This window comes from Tursiops truncatus, chromosome 3, assembly GCF_011762595.2.
Source record: "Tursiops truncatus isolate mTurTru1 chromosome 3, mTurTru1.mat.Y, whole genome shotgun sequence".
Lineage (NCBI taxonomy): Eukaryota > Metazoa > Chordata > Mammalia > Artiodactyla > Delphinidae > Tursiops > Tursiops truncatus.
In genome coordinates, this window is record NC_047036.1 from 109,555,598 (window position 1) to 109,582,572 (window position 26,975).

Sequence of the window (26,975 nt, forward strand, 5' to 3'; positions counted from 1 at the left end):
AGATAGCGTCAAGGATTTTTTTGTTCTGTATTCTGATTCTGTGGTGTTGGTTACTCAAATATACCCATGTTAAAATTCATAAAAAAAAAAAATTCATAGAACTGTTCACACAAAAAAGTTTTTTTAAAAAACTGTATGTTAATTTAAAAATAAATCAAACAAGGAATAAACTACAGTTGACCCTTGAACAACGCAAGGGTTAGGGATGCCAATTCCCCTATACAGTCAAAATCCGAATATAACTTTTGACTGCCCCAAAACTTGACTACTAATATCCTACTGTTGACTGGAAGCCTTAACAGGTTACATAAACAGTCGATTAACACACACACACACACACACACACACACACACACACACACACACACACTTTTTTTTTGGTTTGGCCGTGCCACGTGGCTTGCAGAATCCTAGTTCCCCGACCGGGGATTGAACCCGTGCCCCCTGAAGTGGAAGCACAGTGTCTTAACATAGGACTGCCAGAGAAGTCCCCAACACATATTTTCTATATGTATTATATACTGTATTCTTAGAAATAAGTAAGCTAGAGAAAAGAAAATGTTATTAAGAAAACAATAAGGAAAATAAAATACATTTACAGCACATATATGTATTTATTTTTAAAAATCTTCATTTAACTGGACATTTAACTAGACATTGCAGTTCATACCCATGTTGTTCAAGGGTCAGCTGTATTGATATATACTACAATATGGATAAATCCCAAAATAATTCTGCTGAGTCAAAGAAGTCAGGCTGAGGATGATCCTATTTTTATAAAATTCTAGAAGATGCAAACTATAGTGACAGAAAACAGATCCATGATTGCCTAGGGGAGGGGAGGCACAAAAAGAGTAGAGGAAGGGATTGGTAAGTGGTACAATGAAACTTTTGGGGTTGATTGATCCGTTTGCTATCTTGATTGTGGTGATGGTTTCACAGGTGCATACAGATTCCAAACATTAAATTGTACACTTTAACTAAGTTCAGTTTCTCCTATGGATCTGGTGACAAGGAAATTGAGTTTTGTAACCCAGAGTTACAGGAACAGAAAGTGTGGGAGCCCAAAGCTGGAGCACACCCCCACCCACCCCAATCCCCACCCAACTTAGAAATCCTCCTGTAGCTGACTACTGCTAACACTGTTTAACCTTTGCATCCACAGCCTGAGTGACAGAAAACACACGGCCAGCTGATGGTAAAGCTGAGCACTTGAGAAAACTTTCTCTTTTCAGAATGCTCTCCCAGCACTTATCTTTTGTCCTCATTCTGTATCCCAACCTACCATTCACAAGCTGTGTGACTTTGAGCAAGTTACTTGGCCTCTCTAATCCTCACTTTCCCCATGTATGAAAGATGGATAATTAAAGTGCCCTCCTGGCAAAGTGAAAGACACCGAGGCTATAAAGTAACAACATATCCCCAACTAATGGAGGGTACTTCTGGGAGGCTTTTGTCTTGTACATTTGTGAATGTATGTATATTTTTACATCATGCCTGCAACACTTTTGTTGCTGAAAGAGAGAACGGCAGCTCTGGGTTAGGACATCACAGTCCTAAGTAAGGTTGGGTACCTTCTCATTCCACTTACTTCCTAGGGCTGGGAGTGCCCCATTTTGGTTATGGATGGGGCAATGAGAACCTCCAGGAGCTCATTGATGGCAGAGCTGGGATTCCTGACACACCTAGCCCAGTGTTCTGACAACAAGCGCGGATCTTGGAGACCAAGGCCAGAGGGGAACCAGAAAAATTGTCACTTGAGAGCTGGAGGTGGGAAAGTAGGGGAGGTAGTTAAGTGAAAAGCTATTAAGAGCCACAGCGCACTGCATTCTAGAGGCAGGATGAGAAGGCAGGAGGGGGCAAATGAGCCACATTCATTACATGCATTCATCCGTGCATCCGTTCACTCTGCCGTCTGAAATTTGTGGATTGCCAGCACTGTGCTAGCATCTGAGGGTTGAGTAAGGCAGGCCCCTTCCTCTGATGGAGCTAACACTGATATGAGCCTGAGGGATGAGGAGAGAAAAAGTGATGCTTGGACACAATTTTAATTGTCAGTGCATATGGTTCTAACCATTGGCCAGAGTCACCCTTGTCCCCTGGATTTGTTCTTGCTGCCCATTGGGGCAGTGTTTAGGGTTGAGATCAAAAAGCTGTGAGATGTGAAGTGGTCAAGAGAAGGACTTGAGACCAAGGATGGGTGGTGATCTCTAGATCCTTTAGGCCATTCAAGCTCAGGGTCCCACCTGACCTCTTTCCTAGACTGGATTCAGACCACTGCTGAGACTCAACTGGGTAGGTCCCCAGAAATCTAATGGCTCCTTTGCAGAAGACAGAACTCGGTCCAAGGACGTGGCTCTGTCTACACCTGGGGAATAAGCCATTGGGCATCAAGGTGGGGAAGGCTGGTGCTTGGTCTCAGAGGTGGGAACAGTGGGTTTTAGAATTAACATCTGTCAGCCACCAGAGGGCGGTGTTGGGGCATGTGAACGCCCCTGAAAACTGTGTAAACAGAGCTTGGCTTCCTTCAGCCTAGGCTTCTGTGTCAGACAGGTTTCATTTGTTTTCTGATATGTCTTAAGCACCTTAAACTCTTAGGACCACTATATGTGCCGGGGCTTCAATGGCAGCCTTGCAGCCAGTCACAGTATCCAGTGTTAGCAGGAATTCTTGGGGAAATACCTGGGTCAGACAGTTGAGGGAGCTGGGAAGCTGAGATCGTGGGTCCCTGGAAAATAGGAGCTGAGATCCCAAAAGGGCTAGGAAATTGCTCTGTATTAGAAATGAACTGGAATTGGATGACAAGGGATGGGGAGCTGGCAAGACGGCACAAAGTTGGAGATGAGGGGCATGCAAAAGGGGATGAAGAAGAGGAAAATCCACCACACAACTTCAAAGACCAGGAACACTAGTGTTCAGTTTGAGATTGCTTCTGTCATAGAGATCTGGGTGGCTGGTCAGCTTTGCTGTGTGAACAGGTTACAGTGGAAAGGGCTGCGTTCTAGGAGCAGCACTCGTAGAGTATCTGGATAAACAGCAGGAGGAGGAACCCAGTGATGGTCATGCGAACATAAGCCCCTGGGACGTGCGACCAACTTGGCAAATGCTGCATGTGGGCAGATGGGAGTTGGAGCCTGCTCATCCAGGTTTCAGGGGCTGGGTGAGCCTAGCATTCATCTGAGTTACACAAGAGGGATCCAGGGCTATGAGGCAGCAGGTGGGGAGAAAGGAGGCAGGGACCCTAGGTCCAGGGAGGCCTACTACCTACAGAGAGGGTGGAATTCAAAGAGGGAGAGAGCTTTTCCAACAGAAAGCGGAGTTCAGATATGGATCCCAAGGACAGGGAAGAAGCTGCAGGGAGTGGTCCCACTACAAGCCCTGCATGATGGGATTCTGCCTCCTCCAGCCCATCCCACACTGTTCATCCTGTATCCCACGCAGACCCAAGTTCAAGCCACCAACACTAGAGCAATAGCCTCCTAACTTGTTTTCTTTATTAAACCTTAGTACACTCATCTGTTTCCACACAGATGCAAAAGATCTTTAAGAACATGTCAGGTAATGTCCCTCCTCTGCTTTAAACATTCAGTGAGTTCCCATAGTAGAAGAAATGCCAAGTCTTCTCATGGCCTGCATGGGCCCTCCCTTCCCTCCCTAGCCTTGTCTCCTGACCCTGAACTAATGTGCTCCAGCCGCCTCTGTCTTCCTGCTGCTCCTCAACCGCACCAAGTTCACACCACTTCAGGACTTTCACACTTGGTAGTCCTTCTGTTTGGCAGTCTCTTCCCCCAGACTTCCCCAGAGCTGGCTCCTTTTCACCATTAGCACAGAGGCCTTCCCTGACATGTAAGGTGGCCCTTGCTCCCCAGCACCTCCCTGATCTCCCTCTGTCATATCGGTACCTAGCTCTTATCACCACCTGAAGTGGCCTTTGCTTATCCAGTGACTTCCTCCACTACATTGTAAGCACCTTGTGGGCAAGGCCTTGCTGTCATCTTCACTACTAATCCTTTGTGCCTGGCACATAGAGGTGCTCAGCAAATATTTTTTGAAAGAATAAATGTTCAGTCAACTCTATACAGTAACTTTGTTTATCACTTCCAATTTATAGAAAGGGAAACTGAGGCCTAGAAAGGTTAGTTAACTTACCCAGAGAATAGGCAGTAGAATTTGAACTTGGGTACCCTGACTTTCATACTTATACCTTGGCATGGGGTTATTTTCCTCCACCTTTGTCTGTTCTTCCTGGATAGCACTTACCACAGTTTATAGTTGTTTCATTTGCCTATTGTCTGATCTGTCTGCTGGTGTAATGCTGTAATGCTGCTAGAGCAGGCCTGTGTCCTGCACCTTGCCATGTCACCAGTACTGAGAACAGTGGCACATCACAGGTGCTCGGTGAGTGTTTTCTGGGTGATGGATAAACAACCACGTGCCCAGACAAGGGAGGGATGGATGTGGAGGAATTGAGGGCACAGGTGGTGGCAGACATCCCCAGGCCCCAGCTGGAGTCCAAGCCCAGAGCCCAGCAGTGCCTTCACTGTGGTGCAAGGCTTCTTTGAGGGCAGATGACGTGGCCTTGCTCACCCGTACAGCGAGAGTCACCTGCTCCATGAATCTTCAAACTTGGGGTCATTCCCCAACTAGGGGCCTGAGTTTGGCCTTTGCATCTGACCACAGCTGAGAGTCCAGCCTGTCCACTGGGGTGATACCCAGGGTTCTGGGTGGATCTGTATAAACAGCCTTGCTTCCACTCATTACATTATGTCAGCACCTTTTTCAGCTTCTGAGAAACAGGAAGCACCATGATGTGTGGTGGGATTTGAAAGGATGATAAGAGACATAATCACATTTCTTTGGTTTGGGCATAGAGGGCTGGGGTTTCTGTTTCCTCTGACACTAACGCATCACCTTTTCCCTTAAGCCAGAATTCTGGAGGATGAGGACTGTGTGGAAGATATGCTTTAGGGGGAAAAAAAAGAGCAAGGGGGTAAGAGCTTTAGAATTATTATTATGAAATGTATCATACATACAAAATAAAATAAAATGTACATGGACAGTTTAAAGCTTAACAAAATAAAAACCCATGTGCCCACCACCCTATCCCCATGAAGATGTCTCTTCCATAGCTTCCAACTCCATCCCCACCAGAGGTAACCACTGTCTTGATTTTTTGGTTAATTATTTCTTTGCTGTTCTTTATAGTTTTATCACATATGTAAATATCCTCAAATTATATATGATTGTATTTTGCTGACTTTTGACCTTTTCATAAATGGGATCACGTTGGATATATTTAAAACTGACTTTTATTGCTCAACAAAATGTTTTCAGATTCATCCATGTTGACCCATGTAGCTATACGTTCATTTACTGTATTTACTGTAACCTGGTGAATGAATAAACCACAATTTATTTATCTACCGATGGACATTTATGTTCTTCCCCCAATTTTAGCAATTAAAAACAATTCGAAAAGGACATTAGACAAGTAATAAGGAAATCTGAATAAGGTATAGACTTTAATTAATAATAACATATCAGTATTAGTTCATCAATGTGACAAATGTACATTTCTTATATAAGATGTTAATAAGAGGGGAAATAGGGTGTGGAGTACTCTGTACTCTCCTCACAATTTTTCTATAAATCTAAAATTATTCTAAAATAAAAAGATTTATTTAAAAATACCCAGTGCTGTTATGAACATACTTGCTTATAGTTCCTGATGTACACATGCAAGAATTTCTTTAGAATACACAGTAGATTGAAATTCTGGGTCAAACAGTACATGCATCTTCCATTTTACTAGGTATTACATTTCAGAAGTACCAGTTTACTGTCCTGCTTACACTTATACTTTACAACATGTAAGAATTCCTTTTACTTCACATCCTGGGCAAGACTTGTAATATCTGACTTTTTCATTTTTGTCAGTCTGGTGGGTGTGAAATGTTATCTCATTGTGGTTTAATTTTGCATTTCCCTGACTACTAACAAGGTTGAACATCTCTTTATATGTTTATTGGCCATCTGTGTTTCCTGTTCTGAGAAATGCTTATTCATGTCATTTACCTATTTTTTCCTAGTGGGTTATTTATCTTTTTCTTATTGATTATGAGGACTTTGTTACATGTTCTGGAAACTAATCCTTTGTCTTTTATACACGATACAAATATTTGTCCTAGATTGTGGCTTGTCTTTTCACTCTGCTTATGGTAAATTTGAGGAATGTTGACTATCCATCTTCTCCTTAATAATCTGTACTTTGGGGGGTTATTTACGAAATCCTGTTGGCGCTGGAGAGCTTCTGTTTGCTCCTTCAGACCCTCTTCCACCCCTTCTTTAACCTTTCCCAAATCTTGGGAGGCAGAGACCTGTGTGGACTACATTAATGACTTCTTTGCTCACGGGCTCCCCATTGGGTTTGGCTGGGAGCTCAGTCAAGTCAGGATACGTGTCCTCCCAGCTCTCTCCTTGCAAGGTTGCTGCATGCTGGCTGTGTCCCTTGACTGAGTGTCCCAGCTCCTACCAGTGGCCCTCTCCACACAGCCCTCTGGAGCTCAGAGTTTCAGTAACTATTCCCTCTTCTGTTACAGCTCCTGTGATTAGCCCCAGGAGACTGCATTTTCCCTCATGGTTTTCCTACACCATGTTCTCACTTTTATAATGGTCCCTTTATTAAGTAAACTCTCCTCAAGTTGCCTAACATGCGTGTTCCAGCTGTTTCCTGCTGGATATGCCCACCCCAAGGTCGTATTTTTTGTTAGTTATTTGTTGGTCTACCTCTCTCCCCAGGATTTCACAACCTTGGCACTATTGGTGTTTGAATGTGATAATTCTTTGTGGTGGGAGCTGACCTGTGTAGTGTAGGATGTTTAGTAGCATCCTGGCCTTTACCCACTAGATGATGGTAGCATCCCCTCCGTCCTCTCCAGCTGTAAGAACCAAAAGTTGCCCAATGTTCCCTGGGGGAAAAAATCACCCTTTGTTGAGAACCACTGCTCTACCCCATGTCAGTATCAGACTGACCTAGCTATTAAAGCCTGGTATCTAGTGGGGCAAGTTCTCCCTCTGTGATATCCCTCTTTAGGATTGCAGTGGCTGTTCTTAGACTCTCATTCTTTCATGGACATTTTAGAATCAACTAAGTAAGTACCAAGGAAAAAACTGTTGGGATTTTGATAGAAGTTGCATTGAATTTTTAGATCAGGTTCCAAATTATGGTATTGAGTTTTCATAAACATAGTAGGTCTCTTCATTTGTTAAGGTCCTTTTAAAATGTCTTTCAGTAAAGTTTTAAATTTTCTCTCATATTTTGTTAGATTTATTCTTTGGCACCTTATATTTTTGTAAGTATTATAGGTGATATCTTCTTTAAACTTGCATTTCTATTTGTTGGTGATGTGTAATAATATAATTGACTTTGTATATTGATCCAGCAATTTGTTGAAGTCTTGTTCCTTATAATCATTGGACTGACTTTATCTTCTTTTGGGTTTTATTTTTGTCATATTGTATCTTTTGCATATATACATACATATATATGTATATATGTACATATGTGTATGTATGTATGAGTTTTGTGTCTTCTGTTACAATCCTCGTATTTATTAGTACTACTTATAAAATCTTATTGCAAAGTCCAGGACCATCAGTTACAGTGTTTAACAGAAATGGAGTTAACGTTATCCAGGGCCACCACTTGCCTTTGTGCAAACTGGAAGAAAAAGCCTCTTCCTCAAGATACTTTACTCCTGTCTGGTAGGAAATCCTCATGATACGTATTCAAATCTGCAATGGTTATGATGTAAATGGTGCTCCCTGGGATTGTGCAGGGCACATACAGTGGTCCTGCAGAAATTCTTGCATTGTCCTTGCTTTCAGAGGAAGGCTTTTACATATCACTATCGAGCACAGTATTTGCTGTAAGCTTATCAGCTTAAAGAAGTTCCTTTCTATTTCAGTTTTGCTAAAAGTAGTTATAATAAATGGATTTTAAATTTCAGTAATTTTTTTTTGCATTGATATAATGTGATTTATCTCTTTAATTGGTTAATGTAGTACATTATATTAATAGATTTTCTAATATTGAATCTTGAATTCCTGGAATAAACTCAAGTTAGTTTATTATGTAATATCTTTTTATACATGCTGGATTTGAATTAATAACATTTGTTTACAGGTTTTGCATCCATGTTCATGAGTGAGTATGGGATCATAATTTTCTACTCTTATACAATCCCCTTCTGATTTTATTATAATATATATTAGCTTCATAACATGAATTGTAAAATATTCCATTTTATTCTCTGGAAATGTTTATATATGTTTGGAATTACATATGACTTGAAAGTTTGTGGAGACTTACCTATAGAACTATCTGGCCTTTGTGGGAAGATTTTAAATGATTGATTGAATTTCTTTAACGGTTATAGAACCCTTTCGATTTTCTTTGCCTTCTTACGTCAGTTTTGGGAATTCCTGTTCGTACTGGACACATGTTTGTGTGCCTTCTCAGAGCTTCTCCCCTTCACTTGCAGACGTAGATGAAATGCCACACTGTGTGGAATGAGGTCTGGCTTCTTATGTGGCTGCTGATGACTGGGTGATGTGGTTTGGAAGTTCAGGGAAGTAAGCTCCTGTGGAGTAAACCTTGAAAAATGGGGTATGGGAGAGAAAAGGGAGTCTGGCATATTAATTCCTCTCTCCTTTGCCCTTTCTCTTCACTGTTCTAAGGTATACTTTCTCCTTTCAGCACCTCTGCAGCAATTCCATGAGACAAACAAACATACCTGCTGAGACTTGCTATGCTTCTTCCTGCCTCGGTGTGATGTTGTGGCCAGTGTAGCACATCACATTGCTTCATTTCTTCTCCCCTCACTTCCCCCTTTTCCTCAGCCTCACCAACCTGGGCTTATACAGTAAGTCCCTTACATACGAATGAGTTCCATTCCGAGAGCACGTGTGTAAGTCCAATTTGATCATAAGTCCAATAAATTTAGCTTAGGTACCCAACTAACACAATCGACTATATAGTACTGTACTGTAACAGGTTTATAATACTTTTCACACAAATAATACATAACAAACAAACAAACACAAAAAATAAAACATTTTTAATCTTACAGTACAGTACCTTGAAAAGTACAGCAGTACAGTACAACAGCATACAGGGGCACAGTTGCCTCTTTGAAAGTTCACAACTTGAAGGTTCGTATGTAGGGGACTTACTGTAACTCCCAAATAAAGTGTCAGTGTTTCAGTCCTTGCCTCACGCTCTGCTTTATGAGGAGACCTGGGCTATGACAATCAGTATCAGGTGTAATGAACCCTTGGAATGAAATTTTGGAGTTGGATCGCTCACCTCTCTAAAATAAGAGGAACCTACTGCTGAGAATACGTAGGTTGGCATTTATTTATTTATTTATTTATTTATGGTGGCTCTGCGCGGCTTGCAGGATCTTAGTTCCCAATCAGGGATCAAACCCGTGCCCCATGCAGTGGAAGCGCAGAGTCCTAACCACTGGACCACCAGGGAAGTCCTGGCAATAACTTCTGCCATGCAGTGGCTTTCAGATGTCTTAAGCTTTAAACTTTGGTTAATTTGGGTAAAGGGCAGATGGAGAGCAAGGCAATGGCAGTTACAGTGGCTGGGATTTATGGGAACCATGTTAGTTATTATATATGGATTGCAGAATACACTGACTCTTCTGACAGCACTGGAGACCTTACCAAACGAGAATGATAGGCTCAGGGCACTCTAATTCCGCTTTAAGATACGCTCCAAGTACTAGGATATGTCTATGGTAACTTTATAGCAGACCCTTATCTCCTACAGCCATAAGGCAGACTGAGCTGAGAATTAGGCTCAGAGTCTGGTTATTTGCAGATCTTTGGAGCACTTCAAGGGAGAATAGTTGTGTACCTTTGACATTCTTCTTTATCAGAGTTGGGGCTCTTATAGGGAAAGAGTAAGACCATGAGACCTGCGATAGGAAATTTTGGGTGGGAAAACCTGAGACTCTTGAAAGCCCCAGTTTTTCTGAGGCTTCCTTAACTGGCATAAGCAGCCCTTTCCCCATTACCAGAGTAGAGTAGCTTCTCCTTGCTTGGAGACAGAATAATTATTTCTCCTGAAACATATGCTTCACATGATGACATTTGTCCTCCTTGTGACCCTCCCTCAACATCCCTCACTGCCTCCGAGCTAATAATCAGAGTCAGATCTCAGATAGCCTGTTTCAATTAGGGCCCAGTCAGGAGACAGAAACTATACCAGTTACTTTAATAGAGGGAATTGAATATAAATAACTGTTAAGCAGGCATTTGAAAACGAGAAAAGCAAAAAGGGAACAATATATGTACCACGTCTTCTTTATCCATTCATCTGTTGATGGGCATTTAGGTTGCTTCCATGTCCTGGCTATTGTAAATAGTGCTGCAGTGAACATTGGGTACATGTATCTTTTGGAATTATGGTTTTCTCTTCAATAAGTGGTGCTGGGAAAACTGGACAGCTACATGTAAAAGAATGAAATTAGAACACTCCCACACTATACCAAAAATAAACTCAAAATGGATTAAAAACCTAAGTGTAAGGCTGGATACGATAAAACTCTTAGAGGAAAACATAGGAAGAACACTCTTTGACATAAATCACAGTAAGATCTTTTGTGACCCACCTCCTAGATTAATGAAAATAAAAACAAAAATAAACAAATGGGACCTAATGAAACTTAAAAGCTTTTGCACAACAAAGGAAACCATAAAAAAGACAAAAAGACAACCCTCAGAATGGGAGAAAATATTTGCAAACGAAGCAACTGACAATGGATTAATCTCCAGAATGTACAAACAGCTCATGAAGCTCAATATCAAAAAAAACCCAAACAACCCAATCAAAAAATGGGCGGAAGACCTAAATAGACTTTTCTCCAAAGAAGATATGCAGATGGCCAAGAGGCACATGAAAAGATGCTCAACATCACTAATTATTAGAGAAATGGAAATCAAAACTACAATGAGGTGGGCTTCCCTGGTGGCTCAGTGGTTAAGAATCCACCTGCCAATGCAGGGGACACGGATTTGAGCCCTGGTCCAGGAAGATCCCACATGCTGCAGAGCAACTAAGCCCTTGTGCCACAACTACTGAGCCTGCGCTCTAGAGCCCACGAGCCACAACTACTGAGCCCACGTGCCGCAACTACTGAAGCCCATGCGCCTAGAGCCTGTGCTCTGCAACAAGAGAAGCCACCACAATGAGAAGCCTGTGCACTGCAACAAAGAGTAGCCCCCGCTCACCACAACTAGAGAAAGCTGGCGTGCAGCAACAAAGACCCAAAGCAGCCAAAAAATAAATAAATAAATAAATTTATTTTTTAAAAAAAACTACAATGAGGTACCATCTCACACTGGTCAGAATGGCCATCATCAAAAAATCTACAAACAATAAATGCTGGAGAAGGTGTGGAGAAAAGGGAACACTCTCACACCATTGGTGGGAATGTAAATTGATACAGCCACTATGGAGAACAGTATGGAGGTTCCTTAAAAAACTATTGCAGCACTATTTACAATAGCCAGGACATGGAAGCAACCTAAATGTCCAGCAACAGAGGAATGGATAAAGAAGATGTGGTACATATATACAATGGAATATTACTCAGCCATAAAAAGGAACAAAATTGTGCATTCGCAGAGATGTGGATGGACCTAGAGACTGTCATACAGAGTGAGATAAGTCAGAAAGAGAAAAACAAATATCGTATATTAACGCATATATATGGAATTTAGAAAAATGGTACAGATGAACCTATTTGCAAAGCAGAAATAGAGACACAGAAGTCCAGAACAAATGTATGGACACCAAGGGGGTGGGGGGTGGAATGGATTGGGAGATTGGGATTGACATATGTACACTACTGTGTATGAAGTAGTTGGCTGGTGAGTGACTACTGTATAGCACAGGGACAAAAAAAGAGAAGGTACAATCTGTTTGTAGGACATATATTAAGTTAACCTTAAAAATGCATTCCAGTACACATTAATAAGTGCAGACAAACACTGTTTGCTTCCACTTATATGAAGTACCTAGAATAGTCAAATTCATTGAGTCAGAAAGTACACTGGTAGATGCCAGGGGAGGGGAGCAGGGAGGGGGAATGGGGAGTTAGTGTTTAAAGGGGACAGAGTTTCAGTTTAGGAAGGTGAAAAATTTGGGAGATGGATTGATGGTGAGAGTTGCACAACAATGTGAATGTACTTAGTGCCACTGAACTGTACAGTTAAATATGGTTAAAATAGTATGTTTTACATTATGTGACTTTTACCACGATAAAAAAACATTTTTTAAAAAAGGGAACAGGGAGGGCTTCCCCGGTGGCTCAGTGGTTAAGAATCCACCTGCCAATGCAGGGGACACGGGTTTGAGCCCTGTTCCAGGAAGATCCCACATGCTGTGGAGCAACTAAGCCCATGCGCCACAACTACTGAGCCTGAGTGCTGCAACTACTGAAGCCTGTGCGCCTAGAGCCCGTGCTCCACAACAAGAGAAGCCACCGCAATGAGAAGCCCGTGCACCACAATGAAGAGTAGCCCCTGCTCGCTGCAACTAGAGAAAGCCCGCGCACAGCAGCGAAGACCCAGCACAGCCAAAAATAAATAAATAAATAAATAAAAAGGGAACAATAAGGTATTTTATGAAGCTAGCAACTGTGGGAAGCAATTACCACCTGTATGGCTGGGGATCAAAGGGAAAGGGTTGACAATATTAAAACCTAGTACCTTGGAGGGCCTGAAACTCAGACCTCTGAGAAGGGGGCACTGCCCCACTGTTGGTAGTATTTCTGAGCTCAGGAAATGGGTTTATGGGAATGGGATCCAGACCTCTGAGGGGGTGCTGACTGGCTGATGCTGCGGTCCCAGAGGGAAATGAGGTTGTGCTGAGGTTGGTTCTATGAATATGGGAAAAACTGCCAACTGTAATCAGTTGCTGCTACTGGAACAAACTGTTGCTGCCAGGGTTAACCTTAGGGTTAGGAATATGAATATTAAAGGCGGGAGTAGGAAACAAAAATAAGGAATAGGAAGCAAACAGAAAGGAACAAATCCCCTCTTCCTTCAGCCTCCTAGTCTAGCTTCTGCTATTGACAGATTCTAACAGAGAAAGAGCTGGCAAAGGAGAAATTGGTTTGCAGAACCCCAGTTCCAGCAGAGTATAGAAAGTAGGTTTGAAGCTGAGAGGCAATAGCTTTAAAACTGACATACAGTCTTGGCAAGGAAGTGAAAGGCCTGCAGGAGCTCACTAATATGTACTGTCAGAATCCAGAGCATAGTGGACCTGAGGCTATTAGTCTAGAAGAACATAAGAGTTGAGTAGGTTTGAATTCATTGACATGGAGGCTACTTACTGACTCAGGATTTAATGTTTTGGCAAGAACACCTAGAGCTAATCTTGACAGTTTGCTGGAATGGCTCTTTGAAACCTGACCCTGATGAAGGCCTACAGAATATGAAATGGAGGTGCCAGAACTTCCTTTCTGTGGTGTTGAAGCTCTGACTACGTTCCCTAGAGGGCACAGAGAACACTCCTTCACTAACACAGCAAGGGATGCACTAGTGAGGAGCAACAGGCATCATTGCATAGCTTGGTAGTGGATGTTCTCTGTAAGCTGGGTTGAAGGTGGGGGACGCTTCCATTGACTCCCTAATATCCATGGGCATGATGGGATCCCTAGAATGGCAGTGGCCAGGTTGGGAGCACTTAATCATCAGAGAAAAGGTGGGCATAATTACTACAATTGGCAGCAAGGCTATAGTGGCAACCAGGGTGCCTTGATCTTTGACGCTTAGGGATTTATAGTGATGGCTGTTACCTTAAGTTGCTCCTAGAGGCAAGAAAGGGGGATAATCAATCAACATGCTATTCAATGTACAGCCGTCCCTCAGACTTAGACCAGCTTGCACAAACTAGCCCTCTGGCTAAGAGCAATTAAGAAAGCTGTTTTTAAATAGATTTTAAAAATCTATTTTAAAAATCAGAGAGCTAACAAGGCAGTGAAGACTAAGAAGGAAACTTAGAAGTGAGCCTGACATGGCACAGCTTTTGCCTTGAGGCATTTACTGACCAGTAAGCATTGTTCTAGAGGTTGAGGAGCTGAGCCACAGAGAAGCTGACAGAAAAGCTGTGGCTGAGGGACTGGACTGTGGATAAAGCAGAGTTTTAGGCGGTCTCATGGGTAAAATGGAACAAAAATGGAAGTTCAGTGCCCACCAGGTATGTGGGTTTCCTGTAAATACTGCCAGGTTTTCAGTTGGGACCCCTGAAGACTTATACTCTCAGAATAAGAACTAACAAAATAAACCCGTCTGCTAAAACCAAAGCCCAGCTTTCTATCACCCATCTCAGACTAAATTAAGATGGCCTGTCCTTATGCTAAAGTGAAATAAATCATTTCTGGAGGAAAATAATATCATCCTGTATAAAATAGTAACTGGGTAATTCCTTCTTGCATTTCAGACCTTCCTTCTGAGATGATTTTTCTCCTTGCAGAGGTGCAATCTATCAAAGTTCTTTTAGTGAGAGTTTATTGGTTTATCCCAGTTTTTATTCCTCTTAAAATGTTTTTAGCCTATTTTAAAATGGGCAAAAGACATGAATAACACCTCACCAAAGAAGAGGTACAGATGGCAAATAAGCATATGAAAAATGCTCAAAATCTTATGTCATTATGGAATTGCAAATTAAAATAACAAGACACCACTACACGTCTCTTAGAATGGCCAAACTCCAAAACACCAAGTGCTAGAAGGATGTAGAGCAACAGGAACTCTCATTCATTGCTGGTGGGAATGCAAAATGATACAGTGACTTTGTTTTTGATTTTGTTTTTCTTCCAGTTTTACTGAGTGTAATTGACATACAGCACTGTATAAGTTTAAGGTGTATGGCATAATGGTTTGACTTACATACACCATGAAATGATTATCACAATAAGTTTAGTGAAATCCATCATCTCACATAGATACAAAATTAAAGAAATAGGAAAAAAATTTTTCCCTTGGCATGAGAACTCTTAGGGTCTACTCTCTTAACAACTTTCATACATAATGTACAGCAGTGTTAATTATATTTATCATGTTATACATTACACCCCTAGTACTTATTTATCTAAAAACTCGAAGTTTGTACCTTTTGATTACCTTCATCCAATTCCCCCTGCCCCCAGTACAGCCACTTTGGAAGACAGTTTGGCATTTTCTAATAAAAACTAATACAGTCCAATAATCATGCTCCTTGGTATTTACATAAATGAGTTGAAAATGTATATCCACACAAAATCCTGCACACAAATATTTACAGCAGCTTTATTTATAATTGCCAAAACTTAGAAACAACCAAGATGTTTTTCACTAGATGAATGGATAAATAATTGTGGTACATCCAGATAATGGAATATTACTCAGCACTAAAAAGAAATGAACTATCAAACTATGAAAAGACATGGAGGAACCTTAAATGCATATTACTAAGTGAAAGGAGCCAATCTGGAGAGGGTACATACTGTATGATTCCAACCATATGACATTTAGAAAATGTAAAACTATGGAAACAGTAACAATATTAGTGATTTCCAGGGCTTAGGAGGGAGGGAGGGATGAAAAGGTGGAGCCAGGAGATTTTTAGGACAGTGAAAGAATTCTGTATGACACCATAATGGCAGATGCTTGTTATTATACATTTGCCAAAACTTGTAAAACATACAACACCAAGAGTGAACCCTAATGTAAACTTCGGGTGATAATGATGAGCTGTATAGGTTCATAGATCATAAAAACTGTACCACTCTGGTGGGAAATGTGGATAGTGGTGGAGGCTGTGCATGTGTAGGGTCAGAGAGTATATGGGAAATCTGTACTTTCTGTTCAATTTTGCTATGAACCTAAAACTGCCCTAAAAAGTAAACTCAATTTAAAAAAAATGTTTTTAGTTCATCCTTATTTTTGAAGGAAATTTTCACTGATCGTAGAATTCTAGATTAACAGATTTTTCTAGCATTTTGAATATAACATTGTGCTGTTTCTGGGCTTTAATTTTTTGCTGTTGAGAAAATAGCTCTCACTCTAATTATATATACTTTGTAGGCAATCTATCTTTTCTCTCTGGCTGCTCTTAAGTTTTTTTTTTCCCCTTTGATGTTTTAGGCTTTTACTATATGTATCTAGGTATTGGTTTCTTTTAATTTATCATGTTTGATTGACTAGATGTCCTGAAGCCATGGATTGGTGTTTTCATCAACAGTGGAAAATTCTCAGCCATTGTCTCCTCATATACTTCCTCTTCCCCATTCTCTTTGCTCTTTCTGGAACTCTGATTAGATGCACGTGAGATGTTCTCATTTTATCCTCAGTATCTCCTACGGCTTCTTCCTATGGGTGTTGGGGATCCTGAGGAATGGCTGCTCAGCTCTGTTTCATAAGTAGCACTGAGAATGGATTGCAGAGTAGAAGGAAGGGAAGCCGTCTGGCATTTGCCTTGGACTTTGTTTAGGGTCACCTATAATAGGGAACTTTCTCAGTGAGAAATACTCACCAGGACTTGGGCCCACAGGGGAGTGCAGCTTCTGGCTCTGGGGCTGGGCACATACCAGGGTGCCATGAGGTTCGCCTGACCTGCCTGAGAGGCCCTCACAGAAGCTACTTTGTGGGAATGTCCATGATGCAGTACATCAGAAAAACCCTGGGGCCTCCCGAGTTGGTTTTTCCACACGTGTGTCAGCACTTTGTTTTTCAGATGTACAACCTGCTGTTTCTAACTTCTGTGGGTTCCTAAAATGGAGGGAACATGGGATCTGTCTGCTCCTTGTGGAGGTAAGCCTCTGTATCATCCCAGATGCTAGAGGAAAATGTTTCTTTTTAATGTGTATTATGGACTGAATTGTATTCTCCAAAATTTGTATGTTGAAGCCCTAATGCCTGGTACCTCAGAATGTGACTGAACTTAGAGACAGGGCTTTTAAAGGAGTAAATAAGTTGATCAGCCTTCTTTTCTACTTCACTGATTTCTTAAGGCCAAGAGAATATGACTTCCTCAGAAATTAAGGGAGAAAAAAAAAAAAGAAATTATGGGAGGGTTGGAATGAGACATACCAGGGTTTGAATCCCAGCTGTATCACTTATTAGCTGTGTAACCTTGGCCAATAATTTAAACTCTCTGAGCCTTTGATTCCATATCATAAAAAAAGAATAATTTTATCTCACATTGGCTTGTGATGAGAATTAATTGAGATAGTGATATAAAATGTCTAAGGAAGTCCTAACCACAGTAAACAGTCAGTAGACGGTAGTTTGGTTCCCTCCCTTGACAAAACATTGGAACATTGCGAACATCTGTTGAGGGTCTATTGTGTTAGATATTAGTGTTACTCTTTAACATGTCTGATTCTCCTGTCTTTCTGAGCACATGAGAGAATTGTATTTCCCCCCACCCCTCGAAGTTACTCTTGGCACTGTGACTTGATCTAACCAATGTGATTTAAATGGAAGTTTATAAGAACTGAGGTGTGATTCTCCAAGGGAATGGCAACAGCAGTTGTTGATATGGCAGTACCATAGGATGGAAGCATCCTGGAACACTGAGCCAACACGTGGAGGACAGCAGCTCTGCAGGGCTGCCCAGACCACACCCATAGTGTGATTAAGAAAGAGACTTTTGTTGTGTCCTTCTGCTGGGATTCAGAGGTGATTTATTACTATAGCATCATCTAGATGATTCTGACTGATACATATTCAGAGTTGTATAAGGTGGATCTGAAAATACTACAATATAAAAACAAGAACTCTGACAGAGGAATGTCCAAAGTAATGCAGGACACCTAATACTGCTGGGAGTAATAGCTAGGGAGAGAATCAAAGAGGAGGTAGTATTGGAGCCAGACTGTGACAGCCAAGATAGAGGGATGGATGAAAACATCCAAAGGGCAATTGCATGTTCCCCACGTGGGAAAAGACAGATGTACTGAGACAGTATGGGCAAAGGCACAGAGGTGTAAAAACTCCTGGGTATTCTGGGAAGAATAAGAGCTAGCATACCCTAGAGGACTTCTCCCCAGTTTTCCACGTAGAATATTTCTTCATAGAACATATAGGCCTTTCAGGACTTCCTTGGTGGTCCAGTGGTTAAGAATCTGCCTTCCAATGCCGGGGACTCAGGTTTGATCCCAGGTCGGAGAACTAAGATCCCACATGCCACAGGGCAACTACTGAGCCCACACACCACAACTAGAGAGCCTGCGGGCCGCAGCTACAGAGTCCACATGCTCTGGAGCTCGCATGCCAAAACTAGAGAGAAGCCCGCACAACACAGGGAAAGATCCCACGTGCCGCAACTAAGACCCGACACAGCCAAAAATAAATAAACAAACAAATAAATAAATAAATATTTTTAAAAAGATCTGTAATAAAGAACTAATAGAAAAAAAAGAACATATATGCCTTTCAATACAATCCTTTTCTACCAATACTTACATAGGGAAAATATTAGATATATGTCCCCCAAACTCAATGCATTTTTAAACAAAGTGTGATGAGGGAGGGAGCTCAACAGAGAAAGCCTTTAGGTTTATTCCAAATATATTGGTAGCATATCAAAGTTCACAGAAGACAATTGGAAAGGCTCTGAATGTGAACTAAAGGGACATGTATCATGTTATATGGATAAAGAGGCCATATTAATGGTTTAGTGATCAGGAAGTACAGTTTTAAATATTTTACATCCTTATTTTACCACAATTTATTAAATAAATAAATACAGAAATATAAATTTTAAAATATTTTACAACTAACATGTTAGCTTGTTGCTTATACACAGGAATTTTCCTGTGTTTTGTGTTTTATGCTTGGAAAATTGGTTGAGGATTTTGGATTGAGATGTAATGCATGAAAAATTTTCGCATTTAAATAATGAGAATGAGGCTCCTGGTTAGCATTTTCTTGCCAGCAATGTTTAGTGAGAGATGCCTGTATTTCTGAATGGCAGGGCTTGGAGGGGACAAAGGTATGACCTGTGAAGGAGATGGACCTGAGAGCCAGAGGTTTTTATGCCCAGAAGTGACATATGGCCGTGAGTGTATTTTATCAAAAGCCCTGACTTGACAGTCATGAGGAGAGCCTAAAGTAGGGAGCTGGTGATGGCTTGAGTCTAGGTGAGAGGCAAGTGCCTCAACTGAGGCAGCGGGGATGGAGAGGGGGAATTGGAGAGACATTTCAGAGGCTGAATGGTGGATGGAAGGGCACAGAGGGTAAAAGTCAGGGAGTCTTCCAGAAAGGTGATGGGAAGGTAGTCATGGTTATGTTAGCCAAATAGGGAACCTCAAAGGAAGAGGAGAAAGAAGGACAAGGAGGACCAGCAGCAGCAGGTTTGAGGGGATGAGGATGGATTACAAAGAGGGACTTTGGTTTTAGATGCATTGTGTTGAGGTGTTCTCTGGAAAGGTTCCTCTGTGGCCCTCCAAAACCAGCCTAATGTTTCACTCTGGCTCCTCCCACTGGGCAATAACAGCGACATCACTAAGACAGAGCGCAAATAGATGCTCTTTTATTGGGATAAGCTTTGAGAGGAAAAGCACGACTCATGAAAGCTTTCCTGTAACCTGGAGCCTGCCAAATCCCTCTCCTTTGATGCCCTAGGTTCTGGAGCCCCACAGTAGTCAGGCTAGGTGAGGGAGCAGTTGATATAACTTGTAAGAATCCCACTCTTTCTATCCAGGGACAATCTGGTTGGCATTGTTTTTACAGGGAAAGTAGAATCAGCTGGAGAATCATTGTTTCTGCCTTAAAAATCGTTGGTGGGTCTAAGAATTCCCATTTTGGTTAGCTTCATACAGCCCTGTTTGCGTTCGGCTTCTCTAAGATGGTAGATTGGTAAGAGTTCATTAGTGGGACTTTAGGATATTCCAGCCTTAAATCCACAATAACTATATTGGACCTTGATAAAAAAGTGGGAAAATGACTTTTTTTTTTCCTGCCAAATTAATTTTACTTTTATTTTAATGAAGTTATAGTGGATTTACAGTATTAATTTCAGGTGTACAACATAGTGATTCCAAATTTTTCAAAATTCTATTATGGAGTATAATAGATTATACTCCATTTATAGTAATTATAAAATATTGACTGTTTTCCCTGTGCTGTACAATATATCCTTGTAGCTTATTTATTTTATACATAGTAGTTTGTGCCTCTTAATCCCCTACCCCCATATTGCCCCCCTTCCCCTCCCCACTGTTTGTTCTCTATATTTGTGAGTCTGTTTCTTTTTTGTTACATTCACTTGTTTAACTTTTTAGATTCCACATATAAGTGATAACACAGTATTTGTCTTTCTCTGTCTGACTTATTTCACTAAGCCTAATACCCTCCAGGTCCATCCATGTTACAAATGGCAAAATTTCATTCTTTTTTATGGCTGAGTAGTATTCCATTGTACATATATATCAATATATACACCACATCTTCTTTATCCATTCATCTGTTGATGGACACTTAAGTTGCTTCCATATCTTGGCTAGAAAATGACCTTTTTTGAGAGAGAATATATGTTTACAAGGGCAGGGAATTTTGTCTTTTTTATTCACTGATGAATCTTAGTCCCTAGAACAGTCCTGGAACATATGGGAGCTCAATAAATATTTGCTGAATTGAATTAAATTGACATTGAGTCTCTTCTCAAATTGAGTTTCCTGTTTGCTGTCAGTTTCGAGAACAGTCAGCATAGTACTGTGCTGACACCTCTTCATCATCTCAGCCCCAGCTCTTGGGACTTGGTGGGTGCACAAGTTGGGAGCCTAAGTCACAGCAGAGTGCTGACTACCATGCCTGTGTTTGTGCTGGAAGGGAAATATGTCTTCTTGCACAAAAGGACTTGCATTCTCCCACCTGGGAATCTGTGTCTGACTGCCCTGGCCCCTCTCCCACACCCAGAAACAGTAGGAGCAGTTGCTTCACACAAGCAGTCAAGCGCAACACGTGCAATCTATGCAGATAATGCCCAGGGTAATGGCACCATCTGTAAGGCCCTGTAGCACATGGCCACAACTGTCTCCCAGCATGCAGTAGGGCCTGTGATCAGTAAGCAAAGGAAGGAATTAATGGCATAGCTGAATATTGTTACTGGGCCTCTCCTCCAGGTCTCAGTTTTAAAATATATCTTAAAGAACGTATTTTCTGAATCCTTAAGAAATTTCCTCAAGCGGAGGAACTTCCAATTATGGTACTGATAGTCATAAAGAGGCAGATTGGAGTGTTGTTCTGCCTAATGCTGCTCTGCCCCTGGGAATACAGATGGTGGGCACCTCTAGAACCCAGCCTCCCCAATATAACTGTCTACCAGTGCTTCTCTGATCATTGTTATGCCACAAAGTCAGGTGAGATGAAGAACCCCCAGGTCACAGTGCTCTGGGCTCCACAAGGAGCGTTTCTTCCCCAAACTGGCAGTGGGATTGGCCTGCCACATTCTTCTCATAGGCTGGGAAGAGACCTAGATACAGATTCCTACACTGCCCTCCTCCCCAGGGGAAGCCGTGAAACTCATTTTAATTCTCTGGCCAGTTCTGGAAGGCCCTTATAATCATTCATTCATCACCTCCCATTTTACCTGCACCAACCTAGGCTCTGGGTATACCATGGAGAGGAAACCAGGCTCCAGCCCCTGCCCATGTCCCTGCTACCCCCTTCCCCACTAAGTCCTGCTAGATCTCATCCACCCATGGTATGCCTAGCAACCTGCGACTTCTGCCACCTGGAAGATGGGAATGCTCTCCAAACCTGGCGTGTTCTCACACAGACTGTGCTCACTTCAGAAGTCAGACAAAGGCCAGCAACAAATTGAACCAGAGTTGTCTATTTTTGTTTTATTGGAACATAGCCTAAGATGAAATAAATATTAATTTTCCAAGTTCTCAATTATTTCATAAATAATATTAAGTTAACAGACATTTTACAGAATGTTATGTTAAATAAGATAGATAAAAGTATATATCTATTTTGCTTAGAGCAAACTGATGGAAAATACTTCAATGATTCTGATATCTGAAATACAGCTCAAATATTTTGTTTTTATACTTTCTGCCTGTGTGAGGTAGCAGTATGCCTGAAATATTTACTTTGCCTCTGAAGTTTCATTACACTGAATATTAAGGCCCCACCCTTGGTTGGCCCTCATCCTTGTTGCAGTAAAACATCCTTCTTCTCCTCCAGAATCTTTCGCTACAGTGAGACAGGTTGGTCTCAACTTTCCGTTGTCCACTCGGTGTTTATCACCTTAAGAAAAGTTTGCAGGTAGTCTAGGAATTGTTTTACTCTCCATCTTTCTCCTCCACACTTCTTCTGTGAAAAGAGTAGACAGTAAGTATTGTAGGAAACTGTCAATTCTTGTCAATTCAGAGCCAGACAAATATACTTAAGTTTCCACTAAATGTTTTTAACTTACTCTTTGGAGGTCTATTATGTATTCTTTTATTAAAAACAAGTTTTGGAATAGTTTTTCCACGGCATCCCCTTGTGCAGTTTGATTCTTCAGTGTGTCTATTCCCTGAAAGACTTCTTTAATGCATAGTTCGTGCTAAATGAGGAAGATTTAAAAACTATAAATAATCAAAACAAGGTATAAAAATTTAGTTCCAGAAGTTAGTCGTGTTGTTTACATGAGTTCTCTTCTCCAAAGAATATTTTACTTGTTCCTTTTCCAAGTGGCAAACCACTTCACACTGAGCTATAATTTCCAAAAGTAGATAAAGTTTATATAACTACTGAGGAGTTTTACAAATGATATAAATTAACTCCTTAACCGAAATTAAAATGTTTAGGAAGTATAATGCAACTACAATACTGATTGAGCTCCCATGAGTTTCCTTTTGTAGTTCTAGCTGGTAATTTTATTCTATTTAGACTAATGAAATCATATATTTTACATTTTAATACAACCATGACATATGCCAAATGTATAAAATTCCATTATATGGCCATAATAATTTAAATATGTGTAAATGACACATATATTAATATAGGGCATTCATTGTATATTTTAATGTCTACTGACCATAATTTTAAAAATATAAATCTAACTTGCTAAACTTTCAGAAAGACATGAGAGTGAGAGGAAAGCCATAGATAGAGTTGAATGGAGACTAGGAGGCCCCTCTCACCCAGTATGGAATTCTTCTGGAAAGAAGCACTATTTACAATAGCCAAGACATGGAAGTAACCAAAATGTCCATTGACAAATGAATGGATAAAGAAGATGTGGTACATATATACAATGGAATACTACTCAGCCATAAAAGAAGAATGAAAGAATGAAGAATGAAGTAATGCCATTTGCAGCAACATGGATGGACCTAGAATTATCATACTAAGGGAAGTCAGAAAGAGAAAGACAAATACCATATGATATCACTTATATGTGGAATCTTAAAAAATGATACAAAGGAACTAATTCCCAAAGCAGAAACAGACTCACAGACATAGAAAACAAACTTATGGTTACCAAAGGGGAAAGGTGTGGGGGGGGATAAATTAGGAATTTGAGAGTAGCATATACACACTACTATATATAAACTAGATAAACAACAAGGACCTATTGTATAGCACAGGGAACTCTACTCAATATTTTATAATAATCTATATGGGAAAAGAATCTGAAAAATAATATATATATAAAACTGAATCACTTTGCTGTATACCTGAAACTAACACAACATTGTAAATCACCTATACTTCAATTTAAAAAATAAATAAATTTTAAAAAGCATATAGCAAAGAAAAAGACATTAAATACCTAAAAAAAAAAAAAAAGAATGCCTTACATGAGGCTCTTTGAGATGGAGAACTGACAACATCACCAAAGGGCCTGATCTACTTGTTTAATGAATTCTACTTGTAAAGTTATTCCTAATATTTATAAGTACATACATTTGCATCCACACACACAAAAACAAAATGGAGAAAATTAAATCATTCCAGTGATAACTAATGCTATATAGCTTAAAATATGAAATTTACTTATTCACTCAATCATTTATCAAATCTTGATTTAACTTACATTTGTATGTTCGGGAGTAGGAATCATCAAGTTCTGAAAAGGAAAGAAAATACATTCATGTTTAAAGCACTCTAGCATTCATAACTTTTAGTAAAATCATCAAGTTCTGAAAAGGAAAGAAAATACATTCATGTTTAAAGCACTCTAGCATTCGTAACTTTTAGTAAAATTCTTGTTAGTAATGTGGTTATCAGTTATATAGTACTAACACTCTCATAATTTCATGATTAATGACAGATCTTTAAAAATAAGCCACCACAAATGATTACCTATATATTTTAAAGACTGTAGGAATCAAAAAGAAAATTACCCCGTCACCTATCAGCAGAGTTTGATGAGTGGAGAGCAGTGTCAAGGTCTCTGCCACCAGTCTATTCATGGGACTTTCTACAGCAATGACACAAACGTAGACAGCTCCAAGAGCCAGCAAACTCAAATGCAGAAGCATTCTCATGGCTCTGAAATGTTGAGCGTTTGCCTTGGCAAAGAAAGTGCATAGTACAAGATTTCATCCCCAACCAATTTATTCTCTCTCTTTGAGGAAATGAATAATTTCTAACAATCAGATAGAGAATGCTTAATAATGGCATATAGTGAAACTGTTTCCAATGCCTGTACCTTAAAAAATAATTTTACTTTTATCTTTTAATAATAATAAAAAATCCCTATTTTATTTAAATCCCTTTAAAAACATTTTCTATTACAAAAGAAAATCCTTAGGTGGATACATCATTGCCCCACATTTGCATTTCTTAAAATCAGAAGATTGAATTTCCTTTTAAAAGATTTGTGTAAAAAGAAGTATAATGTAAGCCACTAAATAGAATTTTATGCTAAAATACGTAAATATTGAGAATTTCTTTTCACGTCAAGTAAACTCTAATGCAGTTGTAGCCAGGTTGATCTGTCTTAAAAGGAATTGAAAATACTGGTGATTGAAGATGGTGATTAGAGCAGAGACCATCAAAACTTAGCTGGGTCAAGTTGTGTTCACTGGGGTCCTTTCTGTTGCCAGTGATCAAAAACCGAACCCAAACTGGCTGAAGCCAAATGGGGGATTTGTTAGTCATACAACCAAATGATCCAGGGTGGAGGCTCCTTTATGTTGCTTACCTCAGTGACCATTGTCTTCATTCTCAGGCAGTGACCCATTCTTGGGTCACTGTGGACCCAAGATGATGTTCAACCTCCTGAATCTATATGTACCCTTTTCATGAGCCTCAGGAGAAAGCAAATTGTGTTTTTCTGATTGCTCAATTAAAAGTCCAAGATTTTAGCCTTGTTCACCCTTGATCCCATGTTCACCCTTGAACTGTGGCCAGGGGTACGAGGTATACTAATTGGTTCTCCCTGGAGCTGGAGATGGGCTTCATCCCACCCAAACTTCATACCTGAGAAATTTGGGGTCCTAGGTAGTAGTAAGAGGGACCTGGATGCTAGGAAGGCAACCAAAAAACATCCGTCACAGCCACATAACCTATGGGCATGGCCTCTCCTTCACATCCCACAAGGGTGGGAGTGTCCTTTCACACCCTGGGTGGGCCATGTATGAATAGGTGTGATCAGGGGAATCAGACTTTGTGTACCTTAGGCTCTGACCTATAATCCCAGAAGGGAGCAAATGAGGCCCCCTTCTAGACCACACACTTCCTTCTTCCCTGGCCTTAGCACACATAATGGAAGTGTAAGCCATTGCTTATAATGGAGAGTTTCAGTGAGCATCCCAAAGTGGTTCTGTGTTGGTGGCCTGGAAGCCTGGCTTTAGGACTACCTTGAGTATCTAGCACAGATTGTACCAAATATGAATTGTTACCTAGAATCCTTTTCCAAAGCTGGATGTAGTTCTGTATGTGAAGTAGAGGCATCTAGGAGGTAGACAAGCCTTTTATTTTATTTTTTAAAGATTTATTTATTATTTATTTATTTTAGGCTGCGTTGGGTCTTAGTTGCAGCATGCAGGATCTTTGTTGAGGCATGCGGGATCTTTCCTTGCAGCGCTGACTTCTGTGGCGTGTAGGTTTTCTCTTCTCTAATTGTGGCACACAGGCTCCATGGCGTGTGGGCTCTGTAGTTATGGTGCCCGGGCTCTAGTTGAGGCACGCGGGCTCAGTAGTTGTGTCGTGCGGGCTTAGTTGCCCCGTGGCATGTGGGATCTTAGTTTCCTGACCAGGGATTGAACTCACGTCCCCTGCATTGTAAGGCAGATTCTTTACCACTGGACCACCAGGGAAGTCCTGTCAAGCCTTTTACATGGGGGTAGTCACAGCTCTGCACAGGTGGGATAAAAGTAGTATGGGACTTTAGTGGCAGCCTTCCTGTACCATGTCTGGTTTTGTTTGTGCTAAAGTTTTGGACTCTTGGTTAGACATGCCTGGTTTGAACACTTGAAAGACCTTTTCCTTGAGACTGCAGGAGTGACCGTGGCTTGCTGCAGGAGTGAGGTAGGAATCACAATAGACTGGATCAAGGTGCTCTTAAAATGGTGCTTTCAAAACCAAAGCTGACTTCTGGCAGAGCCTTCTCTCCCCAGATAGAGAGAGTTCATTCTGGTTCTCCTCAACTCCTTTGGGCTACACAGAGGAAGTGTGGGCTTAGATGAAGGTTTCAGAGGAACTGCCAAGTGACTTGTTATTTTAGTACCTTAAATACATGAAGTTCTGAGTTTTAAACTTCTCTCTGTTATAGGGTTAAACAGGGAATCTAGGTGGTGGAGGATTGAGACACCACTGTACTAGTGTTCACTAAGCAGGATAAAATTCACCAACCACTCACTATTTTTAGGGAGTCATGCTGGCTATGAAGATGAGTGAGATGGGCAAGGTGTGACAACAGCACAGATGGTGGGGCTGCAGAAAACTGCAGCAGAGTGACCTGT

The 26,975-nt window shown here is 40.8% G+C and overlaps 2 protein-coding genes across 5 annotated transcripts in view; one reads left to right on the top strand and one right to left on the bottom strand.

Moving 5' to 3' along the window:
* RAD50 (RAD50 double strand break repair protein) overlaps window positions 1-26,975 on the top strand; it is a 233,741-nt gene that overhangs the window by 103,095 nt on the left and 103,671 nt on the right. The gene's annotated exons all lie outside the window — the stretch shown is intronic.
* IL5 (interleukin 5) lies at window positions 21,898-24,554 on the bottom strand. The gene is made up of 4 exons (XM_004317435.3): window positions 24,411-24,554; window positions 24,101-24,133; window positions 22,490-22,621; window positions 21,898-22,386 (listed from the first exon to the last, which is right to left on the bottom strand). Exons 1-4 carry the CDS (start codon window positions 24,552-24,554, stop codon window positions 22,288-22,290), a joined length of 408 nt encoding a protein of 135 aa, XP_004317483.1. The 3' UTR covers window positions 21,898-22,287.

Coding starts and splice junctions, on each gene's coding strand:
- IL5 (XM_004317435.3), bottom strand. CDS start 24,554: ATGAGAATGCTTCTGCATTTGAGTTTGCTGGCTCTTGGAGCTGTCTAC. Junction 22,622..24,100: donor CTACTCCCGAACATACAAAT/GTAAGTTAAATC, acceptor TTCCTCATTTAG/CACGAACTATGCATTAAAGA. Junction 22,387..22,489: donor ACATAATAGACCTCCAAAGA/GTAAGTTAAAAA, acceptor CTCTTTTCACAG/AAGAAGTGTGGAGGAGAAAG.